The sequence below is a fragment of the Danio aesculapii genome, chromosome 15 (assembly GCF_903798145.1).
Source record: "Danio aesculapii chromosome 15, fDanAes4.1, whole genome shotgun sequence".
In the NCBI taxonomy this organism is placed as follows: Eukaryota; Metazoa; Chordata; class Actinopteri; order Cypriniformes; family Danionidae; genus Danio; species Danio aesculapii.
The window spans coordinates 21,952,024-21,965,604 of record NC_079449.1 but is presented as its reverse complement, the minus strand read 5'-3'; the positions used below and the strand labels follow the sequence as shown (position 1 = coordinate 21,965,604).

Below are 13,581 nucleotides of genomic sequence, written 5' to 3'. Positions count from 1 at the left end.
ATATAGCAAAAAGTTTATTATACTTACCCAAGATGCATTTATCTTATTAAATACACAACATTTAAAGTTTTAATTATTCATGGAAAATACTGAATATCTTTATAATTTAAAATGTAGTTTAGTTTGAAGCAAAACTGAATTTTTGTCATCAATGCAGTCAGTGCCATATGATCCTTCAGAAACAATGCTATCATAGATACTGTAATATCACATCCAATATTATATACGATACCTGATTAAGTGCTCAAAAAAACAAGTATCTGTCATACCAGTGTTGAAATTTGTTAATATTATCTGTGGATTCTCAAGTCAATGGTAACTATAGCAACAAATTCGTATTTTTAATCCAAATAATCATGTTTATAAGGCCATGCAGAGTGTGCTCTTGAAGTGTTGCCATGTGCCCTTATTATAAGCAACAATTATTATATATCTTCAGGCTTAAGGAAAGCTAAGTGATTAATAAAATTAATAAAAAAAGCAAGTGCAGGCCATGGTACTTTAGTAGATGGATTATTTACGAATACGAATATCACATCCAATATTATATATGATACCTGATTAGGTAAAAAAAAACAAGCATCTGTCATACCAGTGTTGAAATTAGTTAATATTTTCTGTCGATTCTCAAGTTTTTCAAGAAAACTCCAATTTAATTGTATTATAGCCTTTCTTTAATTAAGGATTAAATAGGTAAAAATGACAGAATAGCATCTATTTGAAATAGAAATACATTTTGTAACATTATAAATATCCAAAAGTTCTGGGCCATGATTGAACAAAAGATTTATAGTATTTTATCTATTAATATTGGTTGTGACCCAAAGCACATGCTGCTTTGCATATACGAGATTATTCCGAACAAACATAAAACAACACTTTGCAAGTTCCTGACATTTTGTGCAAGAAAATGTATTCTCCTGAACTGGATAACGGACTAAACTCCTACAAAGTCTTATAGCACAGGGTAATACTTGAACATGTACCACTGTACTACTTAACTTTTGATTTACCAGACAAAGATCCATTTTTGTTGCATGGGTTTAAACATAACCTCCATACTCATCAGAGGATTGATTTAATGAGGTCAGATATTGTAAAGGTTTGTGGTGTATGAATATGCAAAATCTCTACATTATTACTACCTTATTATAACTATTATAATTATAATTACCCCCCCCCCCCCCCGGTCTGTTCACTTGTTTGTTGTTGTTTGTATTGCCTGAAAATTTATTAAATACATTATTAAAAAACATTATAAATATCTACACTCATCATTACTTAAAGAAATTGTCCTCTTGTTGTAAAAAAAATGATCAAAAATGTTTAGAAAATGCTCCCTAATGCGTAACTAAATGTTATCTTAATAATTTGACTGATTTGAACTGATATATTTATCTTTGCCATGTTCAGATGAAAGTCTGGCCATTTTTGTTGTACATTTCTTCATGTTTTTCTCAAAGGAGCATATTTCTGAAACTCTAGTGCACCCTTTTATAGAAACACTACACAAGACAGACATATTCATATTTTACAAGCTCTAGAGTTTATTAGATACTGCAGGACAGATAGGAATGACTCATATGCTATATATGTGGACATGGCAGCAGAAGAATTTACCTCTTGCACCAGGTTCCTGAGGAAGATAGTTTTCTGGCGAAGTGGGTCATGCACAAGCCCTTCAGAGAAGAAGATCATCCCTTGGGGGAAGTTGTGTTGAGAAAGCCAGGACACAACTCTCTGCTTCTGCATGTCTGGACGGCCAGTAATATATATGATCAGGTAGCCCAGGTCCTGCCAGTGCCTGCACGCAAAATACTATCATTTTACCATTTGCGTAATGTTTGCTGATAAACATTTGGTGACCGAATCCTGGATAGTCATGGCGCCTGGTCCTCCAACACCAGATTGCATTTGACAAAGCAGTAAATTTGCCCAAGGACAGTCTGGGAAACAACCCAAGATTGTCCATTTGCGAATCCCAAACCCCATCTGATATCTGGTATCAGCACTCCGCTATCTCTCTATTAAATGAAATCCAATTGTGCTTCACCGGCAGCCTGGGTTCTTTTCAATATTGCCATGGCATGAAATGAAAGCATCGATTCTCTCTCTCCCTCACATATACACACAAAGCCATCCGCTGAATTTGTTACCTGACCACATCCACAGCTCCAGGCCGTACTTTGGGGTCGCTGCCCATAATGGAGACGCTGGCGGCGAATGAACCGTCGATGCTAAAGACGACACACTCCATCCCCCGCGGCAAAACTGTCAGGAAGGCCTCACCGCTCGTCTGGTCGCCCCTGCGAGGACACACTGACATGAGGTGTGGGAAGAACAAAGTGTCGGCTCTTGATCAAACTCAAGATCTGCGTGTCAATTTAGCAGCGAGCAGTCGTTCTCCTTCAGCCCTCGGGGTGAGAGTTTACAAGTGCCAATTGAACGCTCCTCGCAAATTATCCCCACTGAGAAAACCAGGCCATTTTGGATACATTACAAGTAATCTTTGAAAGTCTCATTGACTTACTTGACGACCATTTTAATGGGGTACACTCCCACGGCTAGCTTTTTGCTTTTGGGGATGGTGTAGGTCACTCTGCCACTGCTGTTGGTCACCTCTGTGTCTAAGTGCACCCAGCGACTTGACTGTGGCTGGGTCATCACATACACATCGACCTGAGAAACCAAACAACAAAGAGGCAGACAGTAAGTGGGAGCGAGATGGAGGGAGATTATTGAGACATACTAGGGTTGTCACGACATCAAAATGTCAGTAGTCAATACCAGCAGCGGTGACATTGCTCTGTACCAATTTCGATGGGAGTTTCGATTTGCAATTTGATGAACTCTTTGATTTTGAAGCCATTAAGATTTTTCCCCAGCAGTGAATACAACTGACTGTGATATATACACACACACACACACACACACGCGCGCACACGCGCACACGCGCGCGCACACACACACACACACACACACACACACACACACACACACACACACACACACACACACACACACACACACACACACACACACACACACACACACACACACACAGTGGGTACGGAAAGTATTCAGACCCCCTTAAAATTTTCACTCTTTGTTATATGGCAGGCGACACAGTGGGTAGCACGTTCGCCTCACAGCAAGAAGGTCGCTGGTTCGAACCTCGGTTGGGTCAGTTGGCATTTTTGCATGTTCCCCTCGTGTTCGCATGGGTTTACTCCGGGTGCTCCGGTTTCCCCCACAGTCCAAAGACATGTGGTACAGTTGAATTGGGTATGCTAAAATTGACCGTAATGTATGAGTGTGTGTGTGTGAATGAGTGTGTGTGTATGTGGATGTTTCCCAGTGATGGGTTGTGGCTGGAAGGGCATCCGCTGCATAAAACATATGCTGGATAAGTTGGCGGTTCATTCCGCTGTAGCCACCACAGATTAATAAAGGGACTAAGCGGAAAAGAAAATGAATGAATGAATGAATGTTATACTGCAGCCATTTGCTAAAATCATTTAAGTTAATTTGTTCCCTCATTAATGTACACACAGAAAATTTATTGACAGAAAAACACAGAATTGTTGACATTTTTTGCAGATTTATTAAAGAAAAACTGAAATATCACATGTATTCAGGCACTTTGCTGTGCCACTCAATACCTACAGAACAAGTCTACAGAACAAACCATCATTATACAATAACTTGCCTAATTACCCTAACCTGCCTAGTTAACCTAATTAACCTAGTTAAGCCTTTAAATGTCACTTTAAGCTGTATAGAAGTGTCTTGAAAAATATCTAGTCAAATATTATTTACTGTCATCATGGCAAAGATAAAATAAATCAGTTATTAGAGATGAGTTATTAAAACTATTATGTAATTCAGGAGGGCTAATGATTCTGACTCGAACTGTATATGCATGCAACCACTACTCTACTTAGAAAACTAGATTCTGTTTATCATGCAGCAATACACTTTGTCACAGGCGCAGATTCACTGTATTTTGTACAATTCCTTAGATTTTCGTTTCGTTATCTCTATATCAAAGGAGAAAATTACATTTGTACTTATGTACTTTAAAGTACCTCTTAGGTAAACTACCATCATTCTCTAAGTTGCTAACATTTCACATAAATAACCAACACACTAGATTTGATTCCTGTTTTGGTTTAACAGTCCCAGAGGTTATTATCAGAACTTGCCAAATGTGCTTTTTCCTTTTATGCTCCTAGGGCTTGAAATGACCTGCAAAATCAGCTTAATCTTGACACACTTCCGATTTTGAGTACTTTTAAACATCTTCTGTACAACGTCTTAAAGGATACTTGTAACTGTTTTTTATGATCTGACCTTTTTATGAATGGTGATTTTGTATTTTGTGGTATTGTTTTTTGTGATTTTTATGTGAATCTTTATGTGCTGCCTACTGTCGTGACCAGGTCTCATTGGAAGAAGAGACAGTATTGTCTCAATGTGATCTCCTGGCTAAATAAAGGAAATAAATATTATTGAAGGAATATTTTTGGCACCCATTGTGTGTACAAAATTATTAAAATGGATGGCTGCTGAAAATTAGGTTCCTCAGGCATTTATTACTATGTAAGAAATAAAGATAAGTAATTGGGTCACACTTTATTTTGATGGTCCGTTTGTTGAATTTAAGTAACATTGCATCTACATGCCAACTATTTCTCGTTAGATTATAAGTAGACTGTTAGGTTGGGGTATAGTCAGTTAAATGTCTGTTTAGCAGCAGTATCAACAGATATTAAGCAGACAGTCTACTTATACTCAAATGGACCATCAAAATAAATGTTACCAGTAATTGCTATTTATGATAAATATATCAGATATTTTATATAAGAAAATATTTCACTTTTTTTCTTGCTTTTTAACATTCTGTAAGTTGATAATGTTTACATTAGTACTTAACCAAGATGATTATTACTTTGAGAAATCCATTTTACAGTGCAATACTGTGAAATATTTCAGTCACAATTTCAAGTTAAATCAAACTTGAGTTTCTTGTGAAAACACCATATGTCACAAGTGCTTAAGTGTGTGTAATAAATGAAACCAAGATTAAAGTCATATCATAATGTATCATAATGTATGTAATAAATCATAATGTATGAATTATTAATAAGGATGCTTGATGCTGTTTTAGCATTAAATCAAATATTCTGACTGATCAGGGGTGCGTTTCCCAACCAACGACATAACTCGTGGCTGAACTAACATAGTACAGTACGATGCATCGTTTGTGAAAAGAACGATGTAGTGACGAGTGTTTCCCAAAAACCGCAGTTTCTCTGTCGCAGATTCATCATTTGAGCCACGTTAGTTATAAAGTAAAACACACATAATGATGCTCTAAACGGGGAGGTAACAACTTCTTTAGAGAAGAACCCCATAATTTCTTTGTGCAAATTATATTGTTTATATTGTCAATAATAATATATTGTCGCATTAAAAAAAAAATCAATATTAGTTTTTTAAAATATTTTTAACCTTATTTTAATATTATTATTATTAATATTAATGATGATGATAATAATAATAATAACAATAATAATAATAATATTATTAATAATAATATTATTAATAATAATAATATTATTTTAATGATGATGATGATGATGATGATGACAATGATTATTATTATTATTACTATTATTATTAAGTAGGATATTGTTTATTTATTTTTTATTTTTTGAAAAGTCTACTTTTACAATTTGACACATGCAAACCACTGCAGAAATGTTCTAACCAAAAGGCCCATGTCATATTCAGTACAGATACTTAATAAATAACCTACTACAAATTAAAAGCAATAACGTATGCTATGTTTTTTTTGTTGTCACAAGTTTGGAGACATAGCGTAAATTCCTCTTTTAAATAATAGGTCACCTGTAGCTTTCCTCATGAGCCATGGCTGCGTTCAAAATGACATCAATGTTTTCAAAGTGCACTGTGAAGGGAGCGCCATTGTAAATATGAAGATCGCTAAAACTAAACTATAAAAATACTTTAAAAGCAAATTACACCTGAAAGTGATGACTTTAATGTTTTTTTTCTAAAAACAATTTCAAGTATTTCAAATGTTAGAATGCTCTAAACGAATAGGGAATGGGGGATAACTGGGGATAGAACACAGCCAAGAACTATGTTTCTAACTACAGCTCCAGAGGTGAAGTTGCAGGCATACAAGTTTGCAACGCAGTTTGTGATTGTTTGTTGGAATGATGGGAAATGCCAAATCAACCAGCTATGTTTGTAACGACGGAACTTGCGACCTTAGTTGGTTAATGAGGGTTTTCAGAAATGCACTCCTGAGTAGTAAAATCAGTAATGTCAATACCTTAAAATTGCGTTATAAGCAATGTACAAAATCGAGAGACATATTCATATTAACTGCTTTCTCACCTTTTCCCCTGTCAGGGTCACCATATCCAGTGGGCCATACATAAAGCGACCAACCAGGGTCTGGTGCCCATCTTCAGTTGCAATGACATCATTGACTCTGTGGTTCGCAGTGACGTTCTGCAGACAGAAAGAGGAGATATCAGGCTTTCTCTGTGTTTCTGCTATTTTCGTACCACAAGAGTAAGAAATCTGATGTGAAAATGAAGAAAAGGATAGGAGCATCTGACACTGATAATACAGCCATTCACTATTTCTGACATATGGAGAAAAAAAGACAAAGTGGCAGTTTCATAAGTATGCAGTACATAGTCCTTCCAAAAGAGGGTGTCACTCTCTAATCCTTCCCGTCTTCAATCAATTTCATTTCAGTGATAAAGCTGTTCTACACAGAACCTAGTGAAGATAAATCCTACAGCTCCTGCTGAGGCAGCTGCGCTTAAATGGAAAATTAAAGCAAGCAAAACACAGAGCTATGCAAATCCTGAAAATAACTAGCCACAGTCACCTTCATGCCGGCTGAGGAAGCAGACAAACAGAGAAAGTGCACGAGAGAGAGAGTGAGAGAGAGAGAGAGAGAGAGAAAGAGAGAGAGAGAGAGAGAGAGAGAGAGAGAGAGAGGGGAAGACAAATGCAAGAAGCTTTTGCTCTGCCGCTTTATAGGACAAATGCAAGACTTTGAGACCGTGTCTGAATTCACAAACGCTTCCTCCATAATCCCAAATCGAACCACACTCAAACATGCACACACACACACGCACACACACACACACACACACACACACCAGTGACTATGGTGATGAAATCCATCAGGATACCGAGACTTAAATGAACTGCAGTCTAAAAAACTGCAGATAGAATAGATTTTTGCACTTTTGAACAGTTTGAGTAGAGCTTGATTTAGCTTGTATGCTAAATATGGCTAATTTGTATGGTGGTGACTGTTAGCATGTTGCTGTTAGGCTTCAAGGGTGTGCTAGGGGCTTTCTCAAGCGAATGATAGAGAGAAAAACAAAATGATGAATATTCAAATTGTAAAAAAATTTATAAACTTGATGTTTTAAGATAAAATAAATAAATAAACAATCACACAATAGACAATAGGTTAAAAAGTTATTTGTGAAAAATTTCTTAATAATCTGTCTGGTTATGATAATACAGAGAGTGCCCTTATAAAGAAAATCAATGATATGCGCCTTAATACGGATTCAGGCAAACTAACTTTCTAACTAACAGTCACCGCATACTTCTGGATAGGCTGGAAAACTGGATTGGGCTGTCTGGGACAGTTCTCAAATGGCTCAGATCTTACCTTGAAGAAAGAGGTTACTATGTCAGTTTAGGTGACCATAGGCCGAGGTGAACACCCATGACATGTGGTGTCCCACAAGGCTCGATTCCGGCACCGCTCCTGTTCAACCTTTTTATGCTTCCTCTTAGCCAAATAATGAGAAAGAACCAAATCTTCTACCACAGCTATGATGATGACACTCAGATCTACCTAGGCTTACTGCCTAATGACTTCAGCTCCATTGACACCCTCTGCCAATGCATTGATGAAATTAACAATTGGATGTGCCAAAACTTTCTTCAGTTAGACAAAGATAAAACTGAAGTCATTGTGTTTGGGAACAGAGATGAGGTTCTCAAGGTGAACGCGTACCTTGTTTCTAAAGATCAAACAACAAAATAATAAGGTCAAGAATCTTGGTGTTATTCTGGAGTCAGATCTGAGTTTCAATAGTCATGTCAAAGCAGTAAGTAAATCAGCATACTATCATCTCAAAAACATTGCAAGAATTAGATGCTTTGTTTCCAGTGAGGACTTAGAAAAACTTGTTCATGCTTTTATCACCAGCAGGGTGGATTACTCTAACGGCCTCCTCACTGGCCTTCCCAAAAAGACTCAGTTGCAGCTCATCCAGAACGCTGCTGTTTTGACCAGAACCAGAAAATCAGAGCACATCACACCTGTCAGGTCTCTACACTTCATTCAGAATAGATTTTTAAAGTATTATTACTTGTCTATAAATCACTAAATGGCCTAGGACCTCAATACATTACAGATATGCTCACTGAATACAAACCTAACTGATCACTCAGATCTTTAAGATGACATAAACTAGAAATTCTAAGGGTTCAGTCAAAGTAGGGTGAACCGGCCTTCAGCTACTGCGCCCCCGCTGTTGGAATCAACTTCCAAAAAATAGATTTGATGTGCTCCAACATTAAGCACATTCAAATCAAGACTTCAAGACATTCAATCAAGACATACTGAATGAGCATTGTGCTACATCAAACCAATCGCACTATTAGTGAATTATTTATTCATTCCTTTAAGACCTGTTTTAACACGATTAAAACAGATTAAAATATTTAAGCATAATTTCCATTGTGTATGAAATGTGCTGTATAAATAAACTTGCCTTGCCTTGATGAATCTTAAATATAAGCATGTGCAATTGCATTACACTGACTACGTTTACATGGACATCAGTAATCAAATTATTTGCCTTAATCTAATTAAGACATTTACATGAGTTGCTTTTTGAATGTTTCTTTCATGATCCCGTTTTACATGTTATAGCACATACTCAGATTAACGTCATTGCATCACCGTGCTATCCGCATTTCCTCCGGATTTTTATGTAATTTCAGGTGTTTCATTATTAATTTGTCGACTTTAACTGCGGTTTGGCACTTTCATTTCATTCGGGCATGCTCCCATGACAAACAAGATATTGGATGCAACTATGAACTGCTGGAAGAGTTATGTTTAAATGGAAGTTCATACCGCATGCTGAATGAAAGAAAAAAAAAACCCTCAGCATTTCACGATGCAGGTGTCTGTGGTCTGCACTGACTCAGTAAGTGCAAAGAGTGTCGTGTGTGTGTGGACTAAGGTGTTTACATGTCTGTACTACACTTTAATAATGCGACTAAAATCGGCATACTCCACATGTCTTAATTCGATTTCTATTTAGTTGGATTATGACCTTAATCTGTTTAAATGAATCAAAAATCGCTGTTTACATGGTTAATTCTTAATCAGAGTATTGTCTTAATCGCATTAAATTTGAATTACTGGTGTCCATGTAAACATAGTCAGTGTTAAGCCAAATCGGTTTGATTTTTTATTAACTGTGCAGTGATTTATGTTCAAGTCAAAAGAGCTAACCTCTACATCTATGCAATATTCACACACTAGATTTGCCCCTATGCAAAGTTCTGTAGTACATTTGGCAAAAACATGAGTCAGATATCTTTAAAAAAAATAACTCAAGTGCATGAAAAAAGTTCTAATAATACTGTCTAAATCTCATTAAAGGGTTTTCTCATATTAACGTCAATGCCCCTATAAAAATAACTTGCCATGATCACCTCTGGATAGGAATCTGTATACTGTGGCTAATATTATGTTTCCCCTGTTAGCATGGCATAAGCCCACACGGAGCTGTACAGCCCCGAAAATCATTAGCCCACACCAGCTAATGAGTTTGATTGCGCAGATTTGTCATTTAATGAAGCGGTTAAACATTCCCCAGCTTGCAGCCATTTGCATATTGATTAAGTCAGTCAATAATTCATCTTGGCATGCGCCCATACATGATTGCCATATGATGGGCTTCCAAACACAAACACAAACCGCAGCTATACGCACATGGCCAAAACACAGCACAGCTCCATGCATACTGCTGACACACCTGAAGGAATTTCCAGAACCAGGAATGATAACCGGGAAAGGCATGGATGTGCGTGGAGCAGACCCAGATAGGCTTGCTGTAAGCCAAAGTGATGTAGACACATGCACAGACCGATAAAGACATTCAGGGTCTCAAGCGGGAAAACAGCATGACTGCACAGAAACGCCTTTGACTTGAAAGGCTAGCAAGTGCTCGGATCAAACACTACTGAGGCCATCAGCGCATTCAGAAGGGGGCTGGAAAATAACCGCGATTTTTAGATCAAGGTCCAGAATGATCAAAACACCATTCCCTGTGAAAAGAAAAAGTAGCGGTGATAACGCAGAAGTGTTTCAGTGGGCTATACTTAACCTCAGTGAAGGACTGGGAAGAAATGGGTCTTTGTTATGGTGGGCTCTTTTGAACACCAACACTAAAACACCCAAGTAAACCAGAACAGGCCGTAGTTTTCAGCAGCACTGTTAGGTAATTGTGTTGATGTGCCTCCGAGCTCTAAATCAAGGTCGACTGAGATGCTTATTTTCGTAAAGCACAGATTTCTGCCCACACACACTGAGCCATTGTGCCGTGTTTGAGAAACTCAAAGCCTTGGCAGACGCAGATATTTTTAGTTCCTCTACAATGTCAGGACTCTGCTGCAGTCCACATTTTGCTTGAGTGATATATGTGTATGTGTGTGTGTGTGTCCATCTGAGCTTGCAGACCAGAGTCAGAAATTAGGCAGGCCTCAAGGGAAAATATTTCATTGTCAGTGACAAAATTTCCCTGGATGTTTAGAAGAAAAAAAAGTTCCCAATCAAAATATCAAAATGTTAATAGACAGCAGATAGTAGGGACAATAGAGTTAACACAGACGACAGGCAATTAATTTAAATGTTATTCTATCCTGGCCCATACCAAAAAGCAGATTTATATTTTTATATATATACATGAGCATACAGTTGACGTCAGAATTATTAGCCCCCCTTTAATTATTATTTTCTTTTTTAAATATTTCCCAAATGATGTTTAACAGTGCAAGGAAAGTTTTCACAGTAAGTCTGATAATATTTTTTTCTTCTGGAGAAAGTCATTTTTGTTTTATTTCGGCTAGAATAAAAGCAGTTTTTAATAAAAAAAAAGAAATGTTAAGGTCAAAATTATTAGCCATTTTAAGCTATTTATTATTAGTCTACAGAACAAACCATCGTTATACAATAACTTGCCTAGTAACCCTAACCAGCGTAGTTAACCTAATTATCCTAGTTAAGCCTTTAAAAGTCAATTTAAGCTGTATAGAAGTGTCTTGAAAAATATCTAGTCAAATATTATTTACTGTCATCATGGCAAAGATAACATACATCAGTTATTAGAGATGAGTTATTAAAACTATTATGTTTAGAAATGTGTTGAAAAAAATCTTCTCTCTGTTAAACAGAAATTGGGGGGAAAAAAATAAACAGGGGGGTATTAATTCAGGGAGGCTAATATTTTTGACTTCAACTGTATATGGCTTCCAAACATCCACTGTGTCTAAAAAAAACCCAAGCAATAATATATCATACAAAAATAAGACAGAATGACAAGAATGACTGCATAACTCTTAAAAATAATTCTTTTATTTACTTTCCTTGGCGATGATATAAAGATGACAAAATGATTGTTTTAGCTGCATAACTGTATGTTCACACCGAAAGCGGCAAGTGCGTCAAAGTAGCCGGAAGTCATTCATTTTCAATGAGAGCCGGCGGCGATAAGCGGCGAGGAGCAGCGCGGCGCGTCTTCGCCGGTGTGGGCATCGAGGAGAGTTGAAGTCAAGTCAACTTTATGGTAATGAGCTATGACGCGGTTCGGCGACAAACAATCAGAATGAAGAAGTCCACCGCTTGAGAGGAGTTCAGAGAACAAAGACCTGTGAACTTTGGATCCGACCACAGTTGTTCCCAAGGGTTTGATTAGTGCGGTCGCTGGTCGTCCACGCACTGCCCGTACTGTTGAAAATATCACCACTGTTGAAGACACTGATGTACTGAGCCAAAAAGATGCAGTTGGAGGTAATTTGATGAAATTCTGACAGAATTAATTTGCTTGGATTTTTTTGAGACACCGTGTAGTATGAGTTCACTGTGTTACTTATTTGGCACATGTACTTATAGTATAATGCTTAGTTGTTTTATTATTATTCATTTAACTCAGCATTACAATGCTGCATATTTTATGTTTCCCTTTTCATTTCAGACATTTGTTGTCATTTGACCATACAGTAAGTGCCCTGCGAAGTGGATTCAACAGGATATTCCACCATGATTTCAGTTTGAAGGGAGCATATATGTTTCATTCAAATGGCATTTTAGGGTATGTGAATTTATATCGTATTTATTTACTGAGGAATATTATGTCACACTTCTCAATTCTCTAGGAAGACACTAGTGAAGTACAATAGTACTTTACCTCAGAGTCTTCATTTGAGGATTTGCACAACAGAAAGGTCTGGCTGCAGACCTGCACATGCACACCAAGACATGCAATCTCAGACACATGGACGGGTGAAGGGTCAGGTTAGGTGTACATATTAAAAACAAGCATGTCTGATTGCATGTACAAGTCTGCAGCCAGACCCTTTACAGAAGGTTCCTAAGTGAAATAAAGGTTTCTCTTGCTTAGGTAAAAGCAGTGAGGTAGAAGGGAGCAGGGAGCAATACAGACTATGTACCTGTCAACCTGATACAAGATCATGCATTGGGCTTTTCTAATGAGCTTGTTATCTAAATCAGGTCTGTTAAATAAGAGAGACATGCTAAGTATATACAGAGTGGTGGAGCATGAGGACCATGATTTAGAAACACTGTGCTAAGTGAACATCTGATGAAAAAAAACTGGGTCACACTTTATTTTGATGGTCCGTTTGTTGAATTAAGTTACATTGCATCTACATGCCAACTAATTCTCATTAGATTATAAGTAGACTGTTGGGTTGGGGTTGGGGTTAGGGTTAGGGTTAGACGAGCAAAGTTTCTTATATTCACTTAAAAGTTTGTTGAAGGAGCAGTCTCAACAGATATAAGCAGACAGTCTACTAATACTCAAATGGACCATCAAAATAAAGTGTTACCAAAAATTGGCGAAAGGGCCGATTTATGTACGTACAGTAACAAACCAATTTAAACCAAAAAGGTAGTGTTACATAAGCCAATTTTTAAGACAGTTGTTGAGAGAATCTAAAAATCTGAATTAATATTATTGTATTTTCATTGTTTAGGACTGATCTCAAGATTAGCAGTCGCTGGTCTACTTTTTTCCTCCAACAATCTGTCTAACTCAAGTGCATGTCACAATATGGATGAAAAGACGTGCCACTACTTTTATTACTTTCTGACTTTAAACACCCAACACTGACATGACAAATTTTAAAACAACTACCAGTCAATAACCAATATACTACCAACATATCACGCAATGCAGTTTTTTATGG

General features: G+C 37.1%; 1 protein-coding gene across 1 annotated transcript in view; it reads right to left on the bottom strand.

Annotated features, from left to right (window-relative positions):
• The window catches only part of pitpnm3 (PITPNM family member 3), a 161,509-nt gene that overhangs the window by 7,033 nt on the left and 140,895 nt on the right, over positions 1 to 13,581 (bottom strand). Inside the window, exons 14-17 of the mRNA XM_056473362.1 lie at positions 6,430 to 6,546; positions 2,531 to 2,679; positions 2,157 to 2,306; positions 1,621 to 1,804 (exon numbers count right to left, since the gene is read on the bottom strand). Of these exons, the coding sequence (XP_056329337.1) occupies positions 1,621 to 1,804; positions 2,157 to 2,306; positions 2,531 to 2,679; positions 6,430 to 6,546 (600 nt within the window). The remainder of the gene's footprint in view (positions 1 to 1,620; positions 1,805 to 2,156; positions 2,307 to 2,530; positions 2,680 to 6,429; positions 6,547 to 13,581) is intronic.